The 19,944-nt window shown below is 40.6% G+C and overlaps 1 protein-coding gene across 2 annotated transcripts in view; it reads left to right on the forward strand.

Annotated features, from left to right (window-relative positions):
• TENM3 (teneurin transmembrane protein 3) overlaps positions 1-19,944 on the forward strand; it is a 445,596-nt gene that overhangs the window by 397,147 nt on the left and 28,505 nt on the right. For both annotated transcript variants that reach the window (XM_084856497.1, XM_084856499.1), the window contains 5 exons: positions 1,336-1,585; positions 2,174-2,194; positions 9,474-9,706; positions 10,288-10,442; positions 12,954-13,828. In XM_084856497.1, coding sequence (XP_084712623.1) covers positions 1,336-1,585; positions 2,174-2,194; positions 9,474-9,706; positions 10,288-10,442; positions 12,954-13,828 — 1,534 coding nt within the window. The remainder of the gene's footprint in view (positions 1-1,335; positions 1,586-2,173; positions 2,195-9,473; positions 9,707-10,287; positions 10,443-12,953; positions 13,829-19,944) is intronic.

Raw genomic sequence — 19,944 nt, forward strand, 5'->3', positions numbered from 1 at the left:
GTCATACTGGATCACACCAAGGGTCCATCTAGTCCAGCATTCTATTCACACAGTGGCCAACCACCTGTTAATGGGAGACCCAGAAGCAGGACGTGAGTGCAACAGCACCCTCCTGCCCATATTCCCCAGCAACTGGTGTACTGCCTCTGATACTGGAGGTAGCATATAGCCATCGGGACAACAAGTAGCCACTGATAATCTTTTCCAGGAATTTGCCTAACCCCCTTTTAAAGCCATCCAGCTTGGTGGCCATCACTACATCTTGCGGTAGTGAATTCCATAGTTTAACTATATGTTATGTGAAGAAGTAATTCCTTTTATCTGTCCTGAATCGCCCACTAATCGGCTTCATGGGATGACCCCGGGTTCTAGTATTGTGAGAGAGGGAGAAAAATGTCTCCCTCTCCACATTCTCCACACCATGCATAATTTTGTACACCTCTATCATGTCTCCCCTTACTCGCCTTTTTCCCCAAGCGGTTGTAACCTATCCTCATACGGGAGTTGCTCTAGCCCCTTGATTGTTTTAATTGCCCTTCTCTGCACTTTTTCCAGCTCTACAATATCTTTTTTTAGATGCAGTCAGACCAGGGGTCAAGGCTGCATGTGCACAGCCACACTCGAGTAGCCTTGCATAGTACCAGTTATCTGTGCAGAAGGATGAGTAGCATACAGTTGATTTCAGTTACCAGAAAGACACTGATGCTTCTGAAGGCATTCATTGGGGATTGCACATGCACAGCTTTGGTTCTTGGAGAGGACCTTTCAGTCCTGAGAAACACAAGCAAGGCACCTGTATGCACACGCATTGTCCCCTGTTGGATTGGGCCCTTGTATCTGGCGTTAAGGGTACAATTCTGTACACTCTTTCCTGGGAGTAGCTTCTACTGAAGTCAGTAGACATCAATAGGATTGAGCAATAAATCCAAATGTAAAATACTTTTGTTTGCCTTTTTTCTTTATATGAATGTATTCAGAATGTTTTGTCTACTTATGATTGCTCTGATTATTTACTGAATTGCTTGTAAATGTGAATGGTTAAGGGCAAGTAATTTTTTGATACATTTTCACGAAGTCACTCTCATGGACTGGAATTAAAAGGGCCATACATGGGACTGCCGCATGTGCAGTGGTCTTTGATAGCCTACTCCCGGGGCAAGCTGCTCCTGAATATTAGGGGAGGAACAAGAATGGTCATCTCTGTGTACCCTGTGGATTTGTGAAATATAACCACATTGTGGAATGGTAAATTTACCTAGAAGGTAAATAAATTCAAAACTTGTCATTGTATAAACAGTCCATTGATGTGGGAAATCATGTTTGTGTTTTCTTCAGGTATCCTCTACAAAGGCAATGGGGAAAATCAGTTCATCTCTCAGCAGCCACCAGTTGTCAGTAGTATAATGGGCAATGGTCGGCGACGTAGCATTTCTTGCCCAAGTTGTAATGGTCAAGCAGATGGCAATAAGCTTTTGGCCCCAGTGGCTTTAGCTTGCGGTATTGATGGAAGCCTGTATGTAGGGGATTTCAACTATGTTCGACGGATATTCCCATCTGGAAATGTAACAAGTGTTCTTGAGCTAAGGTATATATTTTTCTAGTCTTAAATGCTTGGTTTCAGGATAATGTTGTGATAAATCAATAGTTTTATCATGCTATAGCCCTGTTTAGGCATTATTTAACCAACGTACCCCCACACACGAGCAGGGAGCAGAGCCACACAACGTAGCCTTGACCCTGATGCCATGCCTGCAGTGTCCCCCGTCCAGATTTTCACGCTTTATGTGCAAATGCCCAGAGGCGAGGGTGTGGACAGGGCAATGTGGTACTGCCCCTTCCCTACTCACTCGTGGAGGTAAGCTGGTGAAATAATGTCCAGAAAGAGCTTATGTCTCCTCATACATTTGAACAGTGTAATAAAATTGTAAATGATTTAAACATCATATTTTGAAATGAAGTTCAAGACAAATGGGACATTTTCTCAAGCATTTGCTCATGCAGATAGCTGTCAAAGCGTCTCAGCCATTCAGATGATCGAACTGATTGAACAGAATTATAATCAGCAGCCTTACCTGCATCATTACCTATTTAGAGCTCATCTTTTAACAATTCCTCCAACTTTTTTCTTCTAATACTGTTCTTTTTACTCTTCCTTTACTGCTTTCCCATCAAGAAATAAAGATTTTAGACATAGGTAAGCATTTTACCCATGTTCATACTTGTTCAAAGCGTTCTTTCCTTTAAAAAGAATGAAACATCCAATGGATTGAAGTACTGTAAAAACTGTTAGATTCGTAAGGACTGAATCATCTTTAAAAATAACAACTATTTTTCACATAAATCCTAGCAGGTGTATATTGAATAGTAGCAAAATTGCTGTTCGATATAAGCCAGATTCCTCCTTGTCCTAGCTAAAATGGTTATATTTTATCTTAAGCTGCTCTAGGAAACAATAAGGTAGAAATGTCTAAGATGAATAAATAAAGTGTTGCTTGTTTTCCTTCATTTATTTCCTCTTCACGGTTTGTTTCATTGCCCTTATTCTCCTTTCAAAAATGCCTGCTCTAATCCCTGCCACCCATATGTGCCTTCCTCATTCCCTTTTCAGTGTCTTGAATACCACAGACAGAACTTTCATATTGACTCATATCACCTGAAATGTTTGCAGTGTGAAGTCATTCACACATTCATAAGGTGTATTTAATCAGGGATACCGTATCAAGTAATGTATATGCCTGTGTGAAACATGCCTATCTCTGATAGCTAAATAGAACAAGGGAATGGTTGTAGCTCAGTGGTAGAGCACATGCCTCAGGTTCAAATGCTGGCATCTTCAAGTGTATCTGGGAAAGACTTCTGTCTGAAACCCTGGAGAGAGGCTGCCGGTCAGTGAAGACAGTACTGAGCTAGATGGACTAAAGTTCTGATTCAGTATAAGGCAGCTTCCTATGTTCCTAAAAAGCAAACTGTAGGTGCTTCTTGCTGAATTCTGGCCAGGCACATCCATCAAGAGAAGAGAAAGCAGAGTGCTCAGCACTTTACGTGATATTCTGTGACCAAAGTGGAAAGGGCGGAAATCCCCACGGTATGGAATTTCTTGCAAGGCACAAGCATTTCACCATTTCTGTGTGGCACAGCTGCCAAATGTGTCATGCAAAAGGGGGGGTGACATTCAAAAGCCCTACCTGTTCACACGTATGCTCACTTCATTTTTATTGTCGGTCTTCTCAACTACCCACCACACACACACATACCCCTGGTTTTCATTATACACAAATCCCTAGAGACCTACATTTAATTTTTTTCCCTTATGCCTGGTTTCTGTTGAAAACTATTCTGCTTCTGGTTATACTGTTTCATGTGTGTTTTCTCCCTTAATTGTGAAAGGGTTTTTTATGTTTAAGAATTAATGTTTCACATATGTTGTTTTGTGTAGTGTCAGCAAGTAACATTTTCCCCCTGACTAAATATAATATTCACACTTATTTTGAATTATAATCAGGGCAGTCAGTTGTTCTCATATAACATGCGCCTGATGGTTTGTTGTTCTGCTTTTTTTTTAATCACTGATCTCTACCCATTAAAACATTGTGATGCTTTAACAGTCTTTAGAACATTTTTTTTAATCACAATTTCAAAAATATTATACAAAATGCAAAATTTACTATGCCTCTGCAAATGCTGTTATTTATATATTGCTAAATATATAGTAGCATTCTGTCAAGTAAGACACATTTTCTGTGCTTTAATAGTACTTCATTGCACACTGTTGTAGTCTCAGATATATGACCTTTCATTTATGATTTGAATAGTAAAAGGCGATGTGCATTGACTCACCCTTCTGGATGGCTCCAGTTGTCTTTAGTGGGACAACCCTTTTGCCTTTGGAAAGCCAAAGATAGTCATGTGTTCAGCGTTGTATGAGGTGCAATTCCTGGATAGACCAGTGAGGCAAAAGCGTATTTATTTTGGGCTCAACTTCTTTGAGAGTATGTGTACTCCAGAGATGCCCCAGAGGAGTGGAAAGAGGTGCAGAGGCAACTGCAGTGGCAGAGATGGGATATTTTTCTGACTATGAAGGATTTTCACTACACCAAGTATACCTTGTAATGCCTACATTATAGTAAAGATTTTATTTGAGTAGAAAATAGGGAATGTCTCACATTAGTCAAAAACAGCCTTTTTACAGCCAGCCAGAATTATTATTGTCGATCTCCAGAGCCCAGAGATGGTGTCAAGCCTTTGAAGTCTTCATGAATGGAGGTTATTTTCAGTGATGTGGGATCTCATGGATCATGCTAATGATTATCGTTCAGAGATTCATCTGTCTTGCATGGGGCAGGCAATAGCACAGCTAGTCTCATTTTCAAAACTGACTTACTACTATAAAGGTTTCTCTGAACTCATGTCAGAAATGTTGCACTTGTCAGAAAGCCTCCAGCAGAATTACACACACACTTTCAGTAATGCTAATGATGAAGGATAAATTAAACTATAGAACCATTGCTTATTATAACTGAAACTTTCAGATCCATTTGAAGGCTTTATAAAGATCTGTCAACAAAAAGTACTCCGTAAGCGTTAGAAAATGATATACACAGAACAAACACTTTATTACAAATTATTTTAACTTGAGACAAATGTTAAGTAATAATAATCTGCATATCATAGTACATTTCATATTGTCATATAATGTGTAGTCTGGGAGTCCCCCTGGGCTCTGTGCTAACTGGGGAAGCTCAGGTGGCTGTGGTGTCCAGGCGTGTGTATGCTCATCTATGCTGATGTCTTTCCCCAACTGATGCCTGGTTCCCACTGGGGTGGTAAACCTGTGTCTGAGATGTATCACTTCAGAATGCAGGTGGGGCACTACATAATAGGATGCTCTGCCAAACAAAAAATCCTTCCGCACAGAAAAAGAGCATGTTAGGCAGAAGTGTTCTCGTCTAACCCTGACATATAGTTTTCTGTACGGAGGGATTTTTTTTAATGGCACAGAGCAATCTATTATGTGGTTCCGACCTGTAATCTGGATATAGCTGAGAATCTGCTTTTGCCATCTAAGTGAGAGCCAGGCCTAATTTATCAATCCATAAAACCCAACAAGCTCTAATGTAACTTGGCTCTGGATAGGGGCAAATGATCCTTCCTTGTTCTCCTCAACTTCTCAGCAGCTTTTGATACCGTTGACCACAGTATCTTCCTGGACTGCCTGGAGGGGTTGGGCATTGGAGACACCATATTGCAGTGGTTCCGGTCCTTCCTCTCCAGCAGGTACCAGAGGGTAGCACTGGGAGAGGAGGTTTCGGACCCGTGGCCACTCACTTGTGGGGTGCCACAGGGTTCCATCCTCTCCCCAATGCTATTTAACATCTACATATGTGAAGCCGCTGGGGGCTATCATCAGGAGGTTTGGGGTGCGGTGTCATCAATATGCGGATGACACGCAGCTCTACCTCTCGTTCAAATCTTCACCAAGGTTGGCCGTAGAATCCCTGTCCAAATGTCTGGAGACGGTGAGTGGCTGGATGGGAAGGAATAAGCTGAAGCTGAACCCTGACAAGACTGAGGTACTTTTGGTGGGAGACAAGAGGAGGTTGGGGGATGATGACCTGGTGTTGAATAGGGTATGGCTACCCTTGAAAGACCAGGTCCGCAGCCTGGGGGTCATTTTAGACTCCCAGCTGTCCATGGAGGCTCAGGTGTCAGCTGTGAGCTGGACAGCGCTGTATCAACTCCATCTGATACGGCGGCTGCACCCCTACCTTCCCGACCATCTGCTCCCATCGGTGGTACATGCCCTGGTCTCTTCTCGTTTAGACTACTGTAATGCACTTTATGTGGGGTTACCCTTGAAGACAGTTCAGAAGCTGCAGCTGGTACAGAACACGGTGGCTTACCTGATTAAAGGCAGCCGCCGGCGAGATCACATCACTCCAGTGCTGAAGGAGTTGCAGTGGTTACCAGTTGTTTCCGGGCCAAATTCAAGGTGTTGGTTTTGACCTTTAAAACCCTATATGGTTCCAGCCCAGCCTATCTTAAGGAGCACCTCCAGAAACACCCGACAGGCCGCTTAACAAGATCAGTCTTGGATGGCCTTCTCTCTGTCCCATCAGCCGGGACAGCTTGACTGGTGAGGATGAGGGAGAGGGCCTTCTCTGTGGTGGGCCCCACTCTGTGGAACTCCCTCCCTAGGGAACTCCCCCATGCCCCCTCTTTAATGAGTTTCTGCCATGCATTAAAAACATGGTTGTTCAGGCAGGCATTTGGGGTGGGTTAGGGTATTTTTAGAAATATTATGTTTTTAATGTGGAATATTATTGTTTTGAACTGTTTTATTGTTGTGCATTGCCCAGAGTGGGTGGGTAACCAGCCAGATGGGCGATTAATAAATTTAATAAACTAAATAAATAACTTTCTATATAATATATGCAATTCTTTGGGCTGTCTTCTTTTGGATTTTGATGAGTTCACTTTTTCTTTGTTCAAGTTTATCTGATACAGGAGAGGAAATTAGTCAAAACTGGTATTTTCTTCAAATGACGTTTTCTGTGATTTAATTTAATGCCTCATTCATGGTTCTACAACCAAGCTAAGTGCGCTAAAGATGATCTAATGCTGGATTTTTTAAATGATGGTGATTAAAGCACTATCCATGCACCTGGCACTGTTCAGACAAAGGAATACGAACAGTCTGCAAAGGATAAGCACATTAATGAACAAAGAGATTAAAAGCACATATTCAAAAAGGCATATATATATATATATATATATATATATATATATATATAATTTATTACTACCATCCCTCTTATAGTTTCAGGATTGGAAGAAAACTTCTTTTTAGTCAAGTAACTAGTTGTCAGATATAGAGAAAATCTGCTTGCAATTAATACTGTATACGCAAAAGTAAAAGGGACATGAAAATAAACTATCATATTATTTAAGCCATTCTTATGTTTGCAATTCTGGCTTGCCATTTTTAAATGCTTAGTTTGACAGCACTGATTGATTACATGTTATTGTGAACTCACTGTAATAATAAAGTTCTGCTTAATGCCCAAAGATTTGATTGTTCAAGTACTTCTTCAGCACAACCTCATGGGTGACCAGGCTAGCCAAATGAAGCAAAAAATAATCAGACCAGTATATTGGCTGTGCCAGTATAAATGTACATATCTGTATTACTTTCAGTCAGGAAGATACAGAATAATCTGATTATTTTTCCAAAAGATGCTTGCTTTTCTGCAAGCACATTGAAGTCAACGAAAGCTATGCAGGAATAAGGGTTACATAATTAGCAACATGGTACAGATTTGTTTGTACTCTGATGTGGCGATATGCATGCTCAAATCTGCCCCTGCCATTGAAATGAATGGAGCAACCTTGGCGTGATGAAGCTCCATGTGCTTGCACTGGATTGTGGCAATATTACATAAATGATTAATATTTCTCTACTGCCCTGACTGGGACCTCATTTTTAACAGAGACCATTTTTGGACTGAGCATGGGCTGAAAGTTAACCAGCAATGACTGGTGCATATACTGGTTCATTCCTGTGCAAGCTGACACACAGACAATTGTTCTGTTCCCCACAATATGAATAACAACAGTGGCTTTGGCAGAGTTACTCCCTAATTCACTTCATAGCTCCCATTTGCCTTGTCTTGGCTCAGAGTCAGCAGATGAGTGTCATAAACAAAAACTCTGCTAAAGCCGTGTTGTTCACACTGGGAGGAAGAGTTTAAGAGATCTTTGCTGGTGTGTCAGCTTGCTTGGGAGAAAGCAGCTAATATTCATACTATGGTTTGGTTGTCTTTGGAATTGCAGAATATGCTGGGGCTAAGTGGGGAACCCCAAACAGGGTATGTATCGCCTGTGCCCAATAAACTGTAAACCACCTGTTAATCCAGAAGCAAACTAATCGATACAGTTTGCATATTTGTAAGACAGAGGGTTATATTCAAGGTTATATTAGTGGGAAAAAAGTGGGGAAAAGAGTTGCCATTTTTCTGCTAGTCATTGTACAACCACTGTACACTGTAGTAATTGTACAACCACTGTAGTTGTGCAAGAGCAACTAGCTGAGCAACTTGTGGAACACCTCATGAAACAGCCTGTGCAGTGGAATCAAAGTACTGGATTTGGCAGTTGCAGAAGGATGAAGATGGGTTTCCGCAAGTGGTACAATCTTTGCACTACCGGAGTGACACCATTGGGTACAACTCAGACAGTGCTTAAAAACTGTCCCTGCTTCAAGATGTAATTTGTTCAGAACTTGTTTATGTTATCCTTGTTGCCTTTAACAAGAACTACATGAAATGTGTTACATTAGCACTGTGTTACGTTGATGAAATATGAGGCATTACATTTTGTGAACAAATGCTCAGATATCACCAAGAATGGTAGATACATTCTATAATGCATCTGGAAACACATTAGAAATGGAACTGTCTGTCCTGGCATTTGGGCTGTGTGCATTAGTAGCATCTAACATGGTCAGCTATATATTTATTTTAGTTCTTAACCTGATAACTCAGATATACTGTCATAGATGCAGCTAGTTATGCTTCTGGATCATATATCTGAGCAACAAATATATTCTCTGGAGCTACTTGTTTCATAGGAAATGCTTTAATTGTGCAAGGCTTATGGAGCTATGTGCAGTATATTTGAAAAAATGGTTTTATTTCCTAGAGCAAGTGTCAGCTTATTCAGAGATTTTATGTGAAAGTTTGTGATCATTTGAGAAAAAAACTAAATTCACTTAAAAAACAGAGGGCATACTCTGATGTGTCAAATCATGTCCAGTAATATGAAGAATGCCTTATCAGTAGTATGAACAATCTGACATCTATTTATGAAAATTATGAATCATGTACTGAGGTTTACGTGTACTTAGATTACTTGTAATAAAGAGATACTGACATAGGAATGATTTGAAAAATGGAATCTGCTGATTGGAGCCAACACCCAAAATACCTCAGAATGGTCATAGAATTATAGAACTGGACAGAATCAAACATTAATCACATTGCACTGCAAGAGGAGGGAAAATCCACACATAAGTTCCTTCTGTGTCCTCACTCTACCCCAGACAACAGCTTGCAGCATGCAAAGAGCAAGCATGCCATGTTTTCTTCTGGATCTTTTGAAACCCTTACAACTAAGGGTGAAATCAGATGGATATACCACAATGTAGCAGAAGTGATTTGAACACACATTTGATACATTCTGTGCCATTTGTTTTCATGACTAAGAATGTGTAGTCAAATCATTTTCACCACAGTTGAGAATGTTTGCCAGTCTCCACCATAATTTTAAAACAGATGAGGGGTGAGTGGGTGTTTGCTTTTACTATTTTCTTATCCTCCAATTTATAATTCATCCTTTAAAATGTAAAAAAAAAAAAAGGCTTTATGTATGTTGGATATTGCTCATTATACTGAAACATATTGTTTCCCTCTTTGTAGCAGTAACCCAGCTCATAGATACTACCTTGCAACTGACCCAGTCACAGGAGACTTGTATGTTTCTGACACGAACACTCGAAGGATTTACCGTCCGAAGTCACTCACTGGGGCAAAGGACCTGACGAAAAATGCCGATGTGGTAGCAGGGACTGGAGAGCAGTGCCTTCCATTTGATGAAGCAAGATGTGGCGATGGTGGCAAAGCTGTAGAAGCAACTCTCATGAGTCCCAAAGGTGAAGGAAACTGTCAATTTATAGAGAGAAAAGCACAGTTCAGTCAGCATACACAATGGCATTTAACGCTGGCCATTTCAATCCTATATTTCCGACAGCTAATTTTCAGTTTGTGAATGGTAAAGCCATCCAAAAATAAAATTGCAAAAACGTAAAGTCAATAGTTTTTCACTGAGCATTCACCATTCATTATCATGCAATGCAAATATTTTTCACATGCCTTAAAGACTTTATAGTGAGCAAATTACAAAGGGTCCAGTCCACAAGCACCCACTGGAATGAATTGCTTAAGCATGGTGCTTGGCAAATTGTACAAACAAGCACAATGTTTTCCTTTATACATGCTGTTCCAATGCACTAGCTACATCTGGTAAAGTACCATAAATTTGTACCATAAATTTTAGCAAGGTTGCGTGTAATCTTTAAAACATGTATTTTCTTTTAAAATCCCCGGACTCATTCTATGAATTTTTACAGAAAGTCAGAAAAAGGTAAGGAGCAAACAGAGCAGGAAAACAAAGTAATTATTATGAAGACAAATAAAGAACAACTCTTGTCTTTGTTTTGTTTTTTTATGGAAGGAGTGGCAATAGATAAGAATGGTTTAATCTACTTTGTTGATGGAACCATGATCAGGAAAGTGGACCAGAATGGAATAATATCAACATTACTTGGCTCAAATGATCTGACTTCAGCACGACCGCTAACTTGTGACACCAGCATGCATATCAGCCAGGTATTTTTAAAGCATATCTATTGTTTGTTTTAGGACTAACTCTTTTCTCTTAGAACAACCTGTGTGGTTTTTAGCATATACCAAAACAGCCCTCCTTGTCAGACAATCCACTGGTGAAAAAACAGCTATGAACCCATCCTTCAGATAACCAGCTGTAATTCTTTCCAAAAAACGGAGCTGCTGATGGGTGACAGGTGGTAGGGAAGAGTCTTTTAGCCCTTCTTAGGCTGAAGATTCCCCTGCTTCCCACCCACCCACTGTGAATCCACTTGCAGAAAAGGGTTAGAGTTACGTTCCTCCTTGGGTGTATGAATGCTACATGTGCAAAAAGAAGCACAGGAATCTTTCTGGTAAGAAATTGATAGATGTTCCTGCAAACTTCATCACTCACTAAAATAGAAACTCTTGTCTTGCAATAATCCAACACGGCTAAAAAATATACACAGATGTGTTTTGGGGTCATTTTACTAACCCAAACTATTTTCCAATGTTTCCTAGGGTGGCAGAATGTCCCACAACCTGAAATGTGTTTGTGGTGTCAGAAGAAGTGTGTTTTAAACTCGAAATATTAGAGAAATATCATAAACTGTCAAAGTAAAACTTTAGGCAAAATTTCATGATTACTAAAACAAAAAAAAATCATGTAGGGCATTTTTCTAACCCCATAAGAAATCTGTAGTGAGGTAAATGTAAACTATGAAATCCCCTGGTTTGTGCCAACCTACTGGCACCCAGGATGCCTGCTTCCCTAGACCAGTTTTCTTTGGAAAAAGCCTGGGGACATATTTACACCCCAGTATATTTGTATTTGGGACATAAAGACACCCCAATGGCAAAATCAATAGATTCTGGGGATATTTTATGCCCTAGGTGAGTTTTTGTTTCCAGAAAGAAAATGGTAAGTGGTATAAGGCTGAAATTTGGGAACACTGTGCAGGTGACCGTACACAACAATGTTGTGAGAAGGCTATATTGGTAGATCTACTTCTGTTTAAATTCTGCAATGTAAATTGCATTTGGAGTTACTTTGTAACCCCACCTGATTGGATGAGGAGTTAAGCATACTTACATTGAGTACATTGTGTTGAAATTAGTGGTTCTTACTTCTGAGTAAACATTGAGCAGTTAGTGAATTGAATAAATTTACAATACATCCTTATGATAACCTTATGCCAAGAACTTAAGAATCAATATTATACACCTATAAATGTACTTTTATGTCTACTCGTACACTACATTTTATGGACAGTTAAAAACAACATTATTATAGTATAAGAATAAAAGAAGAGGTATAATAACTAAATATAACTGGAGCAGAAAATATATTAGAAAAGTATTGGTATTCTAATATTTTTAATATGGATTTTTACTCATGTTTCTAGCCTGCTATTTTGAATGCCATGATGTTTATTTTTTATAAACACCAGAGAACCTTTTTCTGTTGATTTCTTGGGCTTTTCTCTTAGCATTAATGAGAATAGCTATTGTTTTAGCAGAAGAAGTATATAGTAATTTGAGAAATTGCTGTGCCATCTTGGAATAAGATCCTACCTTTATTTGAAACTATCACAGTTTATATCCAGTTCAGTAATTTCTAAATGACAAGTGTCACCCTGAGATAAAATTAGTCATGATTAAGTCCCATTAAAAATAATGGAACAACTTAACTCAATTAACTTAATTGCCATTGCTTTCAGTGGGATGTAGAGAGTAATCCTAACCCTTCAGATGGCTGTCTGATAGAGGTTAGGATGGGATGGAGGTTCCCCACTGCTGGCAGAGGCAAGTTCTGCTGCTGAGTGAGACATTAACTGTTGATGCCCCATTTATGCCCATGTAAAGGTCTGTGGGCACAAAGCTACTTCCGGTAGTGTTCTCACTGGTAGTAGACAGCAGTACTCCCCAAAATGGTACATGCAGGGACAGGGTGGAAGCAGCCTTGGATCTGTTTAATTCAAGACCCCTCCTTTCTCTTGTAAAGCCCCAGGATTGGGCCCTGTGCCTACACCAGCCTTGGGTTGGCATAGGCATTTTCCTTGTCATTGGAAAGAAAAGCAAGGGAAATGAAATAAGCCACCAGTGATGGGGTGGGGGTGGGAGGTGAGTGCACCCAGACCTAACATGTTACCTGGCCAGTGGGCGCAAGCAGGGCCTTGGAAGAGGCAGAGCAATACACCGCTTCATTTCTCTCCCAGGCCCACTTAACATTGCTCTAATGTTAATCGGATCAGGACCATTACTTGTAAAAATGTGTTAGGTTTTTTCCAAGGGGCTAGGAATGCTCTTTATATCCTGCTATGTCCCACTTGACTCAGTGGAATGTAAATCCAAATAATGTTTTTAGGATCAAGTTATTAGTGTTTCCAAACCTTTTAATTTTCCTATAATAAACCTAGTTGTCTTCACCTTAGCTTTAATAATTTAAATTGCTGCATTCACTTTTATATATGCCATTCTGTGTAACTTCAAAAAGTTGAGAACTGTCAATATCTACAACTTTCTTTTGTTAAGGTGCGTCTGGAGTGGCCGACAGATTTGGCTATCAACCCAATGGATAATTCCATATATGTGTTGGATAACAATGTAGTTCTTCAGATTACTGAAAATCGGCAAGTCCGTATTGCTGCTGGGAGGCCAATGCATTGCCAAGTTCCTGGAGTGGAATACACAGTAGGGAAACATGCAGTACAGACCACTTTAGAATCAGCCACAGCTATTGCTGTATCTTATAATGGAGTACTTTACATTACAGAGACGGATGAAAAAAAGATTAACAGAATAAGGCAAGTCACAACTGATGGAGAGATCTCATTAGTTGCTGGAATACCTTCCGAGTGTGATTGCAAAAACGATGCTAACTGTGACTGCTACCAAAATGGTGATGGTTATGCTAAAGATGCCAAACTTAATGCCCCGTCTTCATTAGCTGTATCGCCTGATGGAACATTGTACATTGCGGATCTTGGAAATATTCGGATACGAGCGGTGTCAAAGAACAAACCATTGCTGAATTCAATGAATTTTTATGAAGTTGCCTCTCCAACTGATCAGGAACTCTATATCTTTGATGTCAATGGCACTCATCAGTACACTATGAGTTTAGTCACAGGAGACTATTTGTACAATTTTAGCTACAGTAATGACAACGATATTACTGCAGTAACTGACAGCAATGGAAATACACTTCGTATTAGACGGGACCCCAACCGAATGCCCGTAAGGGTTGTATCTCCTGACAACCAAGTCATCTGGTTAACTATAGGAACCAATGGATGTTTGAAAAGTATGACAGCCCAAGGACAGGAGCTAGTCTTATTTACGTATCATGGCAACAGTGGACTCCTGGCAACCAAAAGTGATGAGACTGGATGGACAACTTTTTTTGAGTAAGTAACAGGCAAAAATGTGCTGTTTTCTGGGTTTGCACAGCTTGATACTATCATTGTGATTTAAAATATGTTAAAGGATCTGGTTAAATAATTATTAGGACAGGACATATTTGCACAAAACAGAATATGAAGTAGTTTCTGTAGCACTGTCTCAAAACTTTGATCTGAATTATATTTAATGGATTATTTTACACAAATTTAAATTGGTTCACTTTACAGCATAATTATTAGATGGCAGTTTGCAAATCACATCTTTAGTACAAAAAAGATAGACACAGATTTTATATGGTTTCTTGGCATTTTGTGATTCTTATGGCAACATCTGTGCAGATGGCCAGGCTGATAAGGACTGGTTCAACCTACCTCTTTTCAGTGTTAAACTGGATTTTACCTTGAGATCCCTATGTCCAAGCCCAAGACTCTAGACTAGCCATTGTTGTTGTTCAGTCGTTAAGTCGTGTCCGACTCTTCATGACCCCATGGACCATAGCACGCCAGGCCTTCCTGTCCTCCACTCTCTCCCGGAGTGTGCTCAAGTTCATATTCATCGCATCGGTGATGCTATCTAGCCATCTCATCCTCTGCCGTCCCCTTCTCCTTTTGCCTTCAATCTTTCCCAGCATCAGGGTCTTTTCCAGGGAGTTTTCTCTTCGCATTAGGTGGCCAAAATATTGGAGCTTCAGCTTCAGTATCTGTCCTTCCAATGAGCAGTCAGGGTTGATTTCCTTTAGGATGGACTGATTTGACCTCCTTGCAGTCCAGGGGACTCGTAAGAGTCTTCTCCAGCAACACAGTTCGAAAGCATCAATTCTTCGGCGCTCAGCCTTCCTTATAGTCCAGCTCTCACAGCCATACGTTACTACTGGGAAAACCATAGCTTTGATTAGACAGACCTTTGTCAGCAAGGTGATGTCTCTGCTTCTTACTATGCTGTCTAGGTTTGCCATAGCTTTCCTCCCAAAGAGCAAGCGTCTTTTAATTTCATGGCTACAGTCACCATCTGCGGTGATCTTGGAGCCCAAGAAAATAAAATCTGTCACTGCTTCCATTTCTTCCCCTTCTATATGCCAGGAAGTGATGGGGCCAGATGCCATGATCTTAGTTTTCTTCATGTTGAGTTTCAGACCAGCTTTTGCACTCTCCACTTTCACCCTCAACAAGAGGCTCTTTAGATCCTCTTTGCTTTCTGCCAATAGGGTGGTATCATCTGCGTATCTGAGGTTGTTGATAATTCTCCTGGCAATCTTAATTCCAACCTGTGATTCATCCAGCCCGGCGTTTCTCATGATGTACTCTGCATATAAGTTAAATAAGCAGGGCGACAATATACAGCCTTGTCATACTCCTTTCCCAATTTTGAACCAATCGGTTGTTCCATGTCTGGTTCTTACTGTTGCTTCTTGGCCCTCGTACAGGTTTCTCAGGAGACAGGTAAGGTGGTCTGGTACTCCCATCTCTTTCAGAATTTGCCACAGTTTGTTGTGATCCACACAATCAAGGGCTTTAGCGTAGTCAGTGAAGCAGAAATAGACGTTTTTCTGGAATTCTCTTGCTTTCTCCATGATGCAGCGAATGTTGGCGATTTGATCTCTAGTTCCTCTGCCTCTTCGAAACCCCGCTTGTACTTCCGCTAGTTCTTGGTTCACATACTGCTGAAGCCTAGCTTGTAGGATTTTGAGCATAACCTTGCTGGCATGTGAAATGAGCACAATTGTATGGTAGTTTGAACACTCTTTGGCATTGCCCTTCTTTGGACTTGGAATGTAAACTGACCTTTCCCAGTCTTGTGGTTCGACCTCAGTGGTTGGGGCATAGACTTGAATTACTGTGATGTTGAATGGTTTGCCTTGGAGTCGTACTGAGATCATTGTATCATTTTTGAGATTGTTTCCCAGTACTGCTTTTTCCACCCTTTTATTGACTATGAGTGCTACTCCATTTCTTCTAAGGGATTCTTGCCCACAGTAGTACATATAATGGTCACCTGACTTAAATTCGCCCATGCTTGTCCATTTTAGTTCGCTGATTCCCAAGATGTTGATGTTCAGTCTTGCCATCTCATGTTTGACCACCTCCAGCTTACCTTGAGTCATTGATCTGACATTCCAGGTTCCTAAACAATATTGTTCTTTACAGCATCGGATTTTCTTTTCACCACCAGACACATCCACAGCTGAGTGTCCTTTCGGCTTTGGCCCAGCCGCTTCACTCTTTCTGGAGCTACTTGGGAATACCCTCTGCTCTTCCCCAGTAGTATATTGGACACTTTCCGACCTGAGGGGCTCATCTTCCGGTGTCATAAAGGGGAGACTAGCCATTACACTGGGTCTAATTTTTGTACCTTCTGTGTTGCCTTTCCCTATGCCTAGGATAGCCTCAAAGATTTGCTCATTTCTGTTTGTTTACAGTGCTTACCATCTTGCCAACACTACAATTTAGTAGTAGTCATTTTGACCAGTTCTCCCCACTCCCATAATTTTACATATGCCCATCAAAGGCACAAGAGCAGAGCAGCAGAAGCTGCTTTACCGGATATTATACCCTGGAGTGAAGATGAACTAAAAATACTGAACCCAAACAAAGGCAGCACCATGCTGCACAAACTGGCATATAAAAGGTATTTTTATAATGATTTACAAGTATGACAATTTTGGTGGTAGGCATAGTTCCAGTGCATTCGTGCACAACTGATATATTCCACTGAACACTGTACATCATTGCATCTCTTTTTTTTAGGCCCTGCCAAAAGCACAAAGATGCATAATGATGAGAGATTATTCAGCCAGGGGCAGTGAATGCACTTCTTATTCTTCATGAGTTGTAAATGGCCTTTCTATTCCTAGAATAGTAAAATCCCAACTTAATAGCAAGTGGGATTCTTTCTCCAATGGGGATAAATATGTAGCTGCTGGACATGAATTAAGGTTATAAAAGATTTTATCAGTTTTACAGGAGGAGACGTTATAGTTTAACTGTGTTTTTAGGAAAACAACAAACCATAGCCATAAGAATGAATGTGGGATTTGAAGTCCACCAAATCTGACTTTCCTGCAAAATGTTCATTGATCTTAACAATGCCAAGACAGATGTTGACAAAGTAATAAAATGTGGCCAATTTGCAGCAACATACCGTTTGGGCTGTATAAGTGTTATGGAATCATTAGAATGACCAATAATGTTAATGTTTGAAAACTAAGGTATTTTTTCCTTAGCTTGAGTTTTGTCTGTTTAAATTATTTAAATCTGGTGTGCTTTCTTTACTATCTCTCAATAAATAAGGTTTAAGTGTATTTCCAGCTTATGAACTGAAGCAGGTGGGGGATGAAAGAGATGGGAAATACACTTCCAGAATGAATGTGTCTGCTGAGGACAGTTGGCATCTTTAGCACACTGGCATATCTGTTGGATGGTAGAGACCCCAGTGTTTTATTTCTAACAGTAATTTCTCCCCATGTTTCTTGTGTTTACAGTATGGCTGTTGTAATCCCATTAGGAAAATGGCTGTGGACTTCTGAATGTACATTAATGGCTTCTGTGTGGCCTTAAAAATGGTTTTATTTGGTATCAAGTGGTTTATATATCTGCCTTCTTTTTTCTTTTCTTTTCTTTTTTGCATCTTAGGGAGGATTTGCAGTGGTATGCTTCATGAATTGAATAATTACTTTCTGGTTGAAGAGCCATTTCAGATGTTCAGCCTTGTTAAAAATAGAATCTGTGGTCTGTGTCAGGGGGATGTCAAGCTGCCTAATGAGAGACCCAGTGTGGTGTCCTAGACTAGATTCATAGCCAAGCTGGTCCATCCCAGCTCATTGGGCTGATATGAAAGAGCAGCTAGGTAGCCAGTCCTTGCTCATGTCTGGCAATTGCTACAGTAGGCTATGCTGGGGCAGATGGCATGAAGACAAGCCTTTGTTGTCCTTCATTCTGTTAAGGAAATGTCCATAATCTCAGGGCGGTTTCTTATGATACTGTTTGCATTCTGGTCTGCTGGCTGAGAATGGTGTGTATTTAATCCTGCTTTTCTCAGCAACATACAGAGAATAGGGTCTGCTCCTTTTCTGCTTGGCCTGTCCACATAGTTTGCTGAGCAAAGCAATTTGAATTATTAAGAGCATCAGAGGAACCTTGTTGGATAAGACCATCTAGTCCAGTATCCTGTTCCCAACAGTGGCCAGCCAGATTCCTCCTAAGAAGCCCACAATCAGGGCATGAGAGCAACTGCCATCTCCTGCTGTGTGCTTCACAACTGGTGTTCAGAGGCTTACAGCTATCCTCTTTAGTAGCTGTCAAAAGATCAATCTATAATGATGATTATATTCTTATTTCTAGGGTACCTATATAAACTAGGCACTGTACATGAAGCAAAGTCAAAGACACAAGGTCTGTCCTCAGATTTACAATCTGTGAAAAGCCATTACATGTGAGGGAAGGGAAATGGTGAAGGTGCAACATAAGTTAAGGAAAAATAGAGTGAAGTAGAGGCTAATTTTTTATCAAGTGTTTAAATACATCAATAGAAGGAGCCAGATCGATTTAAGTGTTCCAGTGTTAGGGAGCTGCAAAGAAGAAAGGAGATGGAAGATGTATTCCAGGTTTACAGAGGACTGTCAGTGGGGGATACCACAGAATAAAGACATTTGAAATTCAATAGAAGAAGCTTTAAAAGAATACAAGAAGAAAAGGGGAGCCCATTTAGGGGGCAGAAAAGGGAAGTAATATGATCATAATGACAAGTAGAATAGATTAGACAAACTGAAGAATTTAAGACAGAGGAAAGAAATTTGAATCATGAAGACAAAGTGTTTCAATAAATTCAGAAACTGTGACAGAGTGAACTAAGGGTTTTAGTTGCATCAAGAGAGAGAAAATGGTAGATTTTGCATATGTGCCATTTAAAATTACAAGCAGTGTGGATTTTGTAGTTGTATCCAAATCCAAGATGTATTTTAAGAAGCAGACCTTAAATATAATTGGACTTGTAGTTTCCTAAGTCATATATATACTTAGGGAGAGAGCAGAGGACAGGAAGCCCTGTCCATGGGGTCATGAAGAGTCGGACACGACTTAACGACTGAACAACAACAATGTATACTTAATTATACCGGGGTTGCTCTTCCTGTAGCTGGACACTGAACTTAAATAGAAACAGGTTTGGAATAGGCTTCCTGTCTTTTTGTGATTCCTGCTAGGTGAGAACTTGGCTTGTCTCCCAAAATATAGTCCGAAATGGGGTTTTCACCAGTACGTTTTACTCTTTCCCTACTTAGCCTTTTGTTCTCTCTGTGTGCTGTACCTCACCCCCTACCCCAAACATTCTCTAGGCTTTTTATCTCTGACTGTGATCAGGCGCATTCTTCCAGCTCTGGCTCACCACAGACAGTTTCCCTTCAGTCCACCTAGCTGGGTGGCTAGTTAGGCTTGAACAAAGGACATAAATCAGTTTAGATCCATCAGCTCTGTTCTGCGGCATTGCACACTGAAAACTTGGAAAGAGCAGGAGAAAGGGGAACCCAGGAAATGATGCTCATTTTGCCGCAGAAGCCGCCCAGCTCAGCTTTGTTTACTGCCATGTCACAGAAGGTGCTGCTTCTGACTTACAGCAAACTAGGCCTTTGCATTGCACCCAACCTGTGCAACGCCTCCCCCTCCCCCTCCCCCGCAAGAGAAAGATGAACTTTGCATAAGGACAAAATGTCATGTCAAAAGTCTTCTATTCGGAAGAGCTGATGGCATCAAATCTGCAGTAGTTTGGACACCGTACTACATAGGAATAAGCTGCACAGAGCACTCCAGCATTCAGTTACAGGATGTAACTCCTTATTAGCTAAGGAAGACCACCCTAAGTGCAGAGACATGATTTTTGGAATTGCATTTTTCCTCCTGCTTTTACAAAGTACCCTCAAACATTTAGCAGGGATAGACAACCTGATGTTTTGGACTACAGCTACCAGAATTCCTGGCCATTCGTCATGCTGGCTGGGCTGATATTTTGGACTTCTAGTCCAAAATATCTGGAGGGCACCAGGTTGCCTAGCTCTGCCATAAAATACGCTTAAACTAATCTGAAAACTACATCTCTCCCAAAGAGCAAACACATCCAGTCAGTATCTAAA

This window comes from Heloderma suspectum, chromosome 5 (assembly GCF_057233095.1).
Source record: "Heloderma suspectum isolate Gila_16-S chromosome 5, 16-S_ref, whole genome shotgun sequence".
Lineage (NCBI taxonomy): Eukaryota > Metazoa > Chordata > Lepidosauria > Squamata > Helodermatidae > Heloderma > Heloderma suspectum.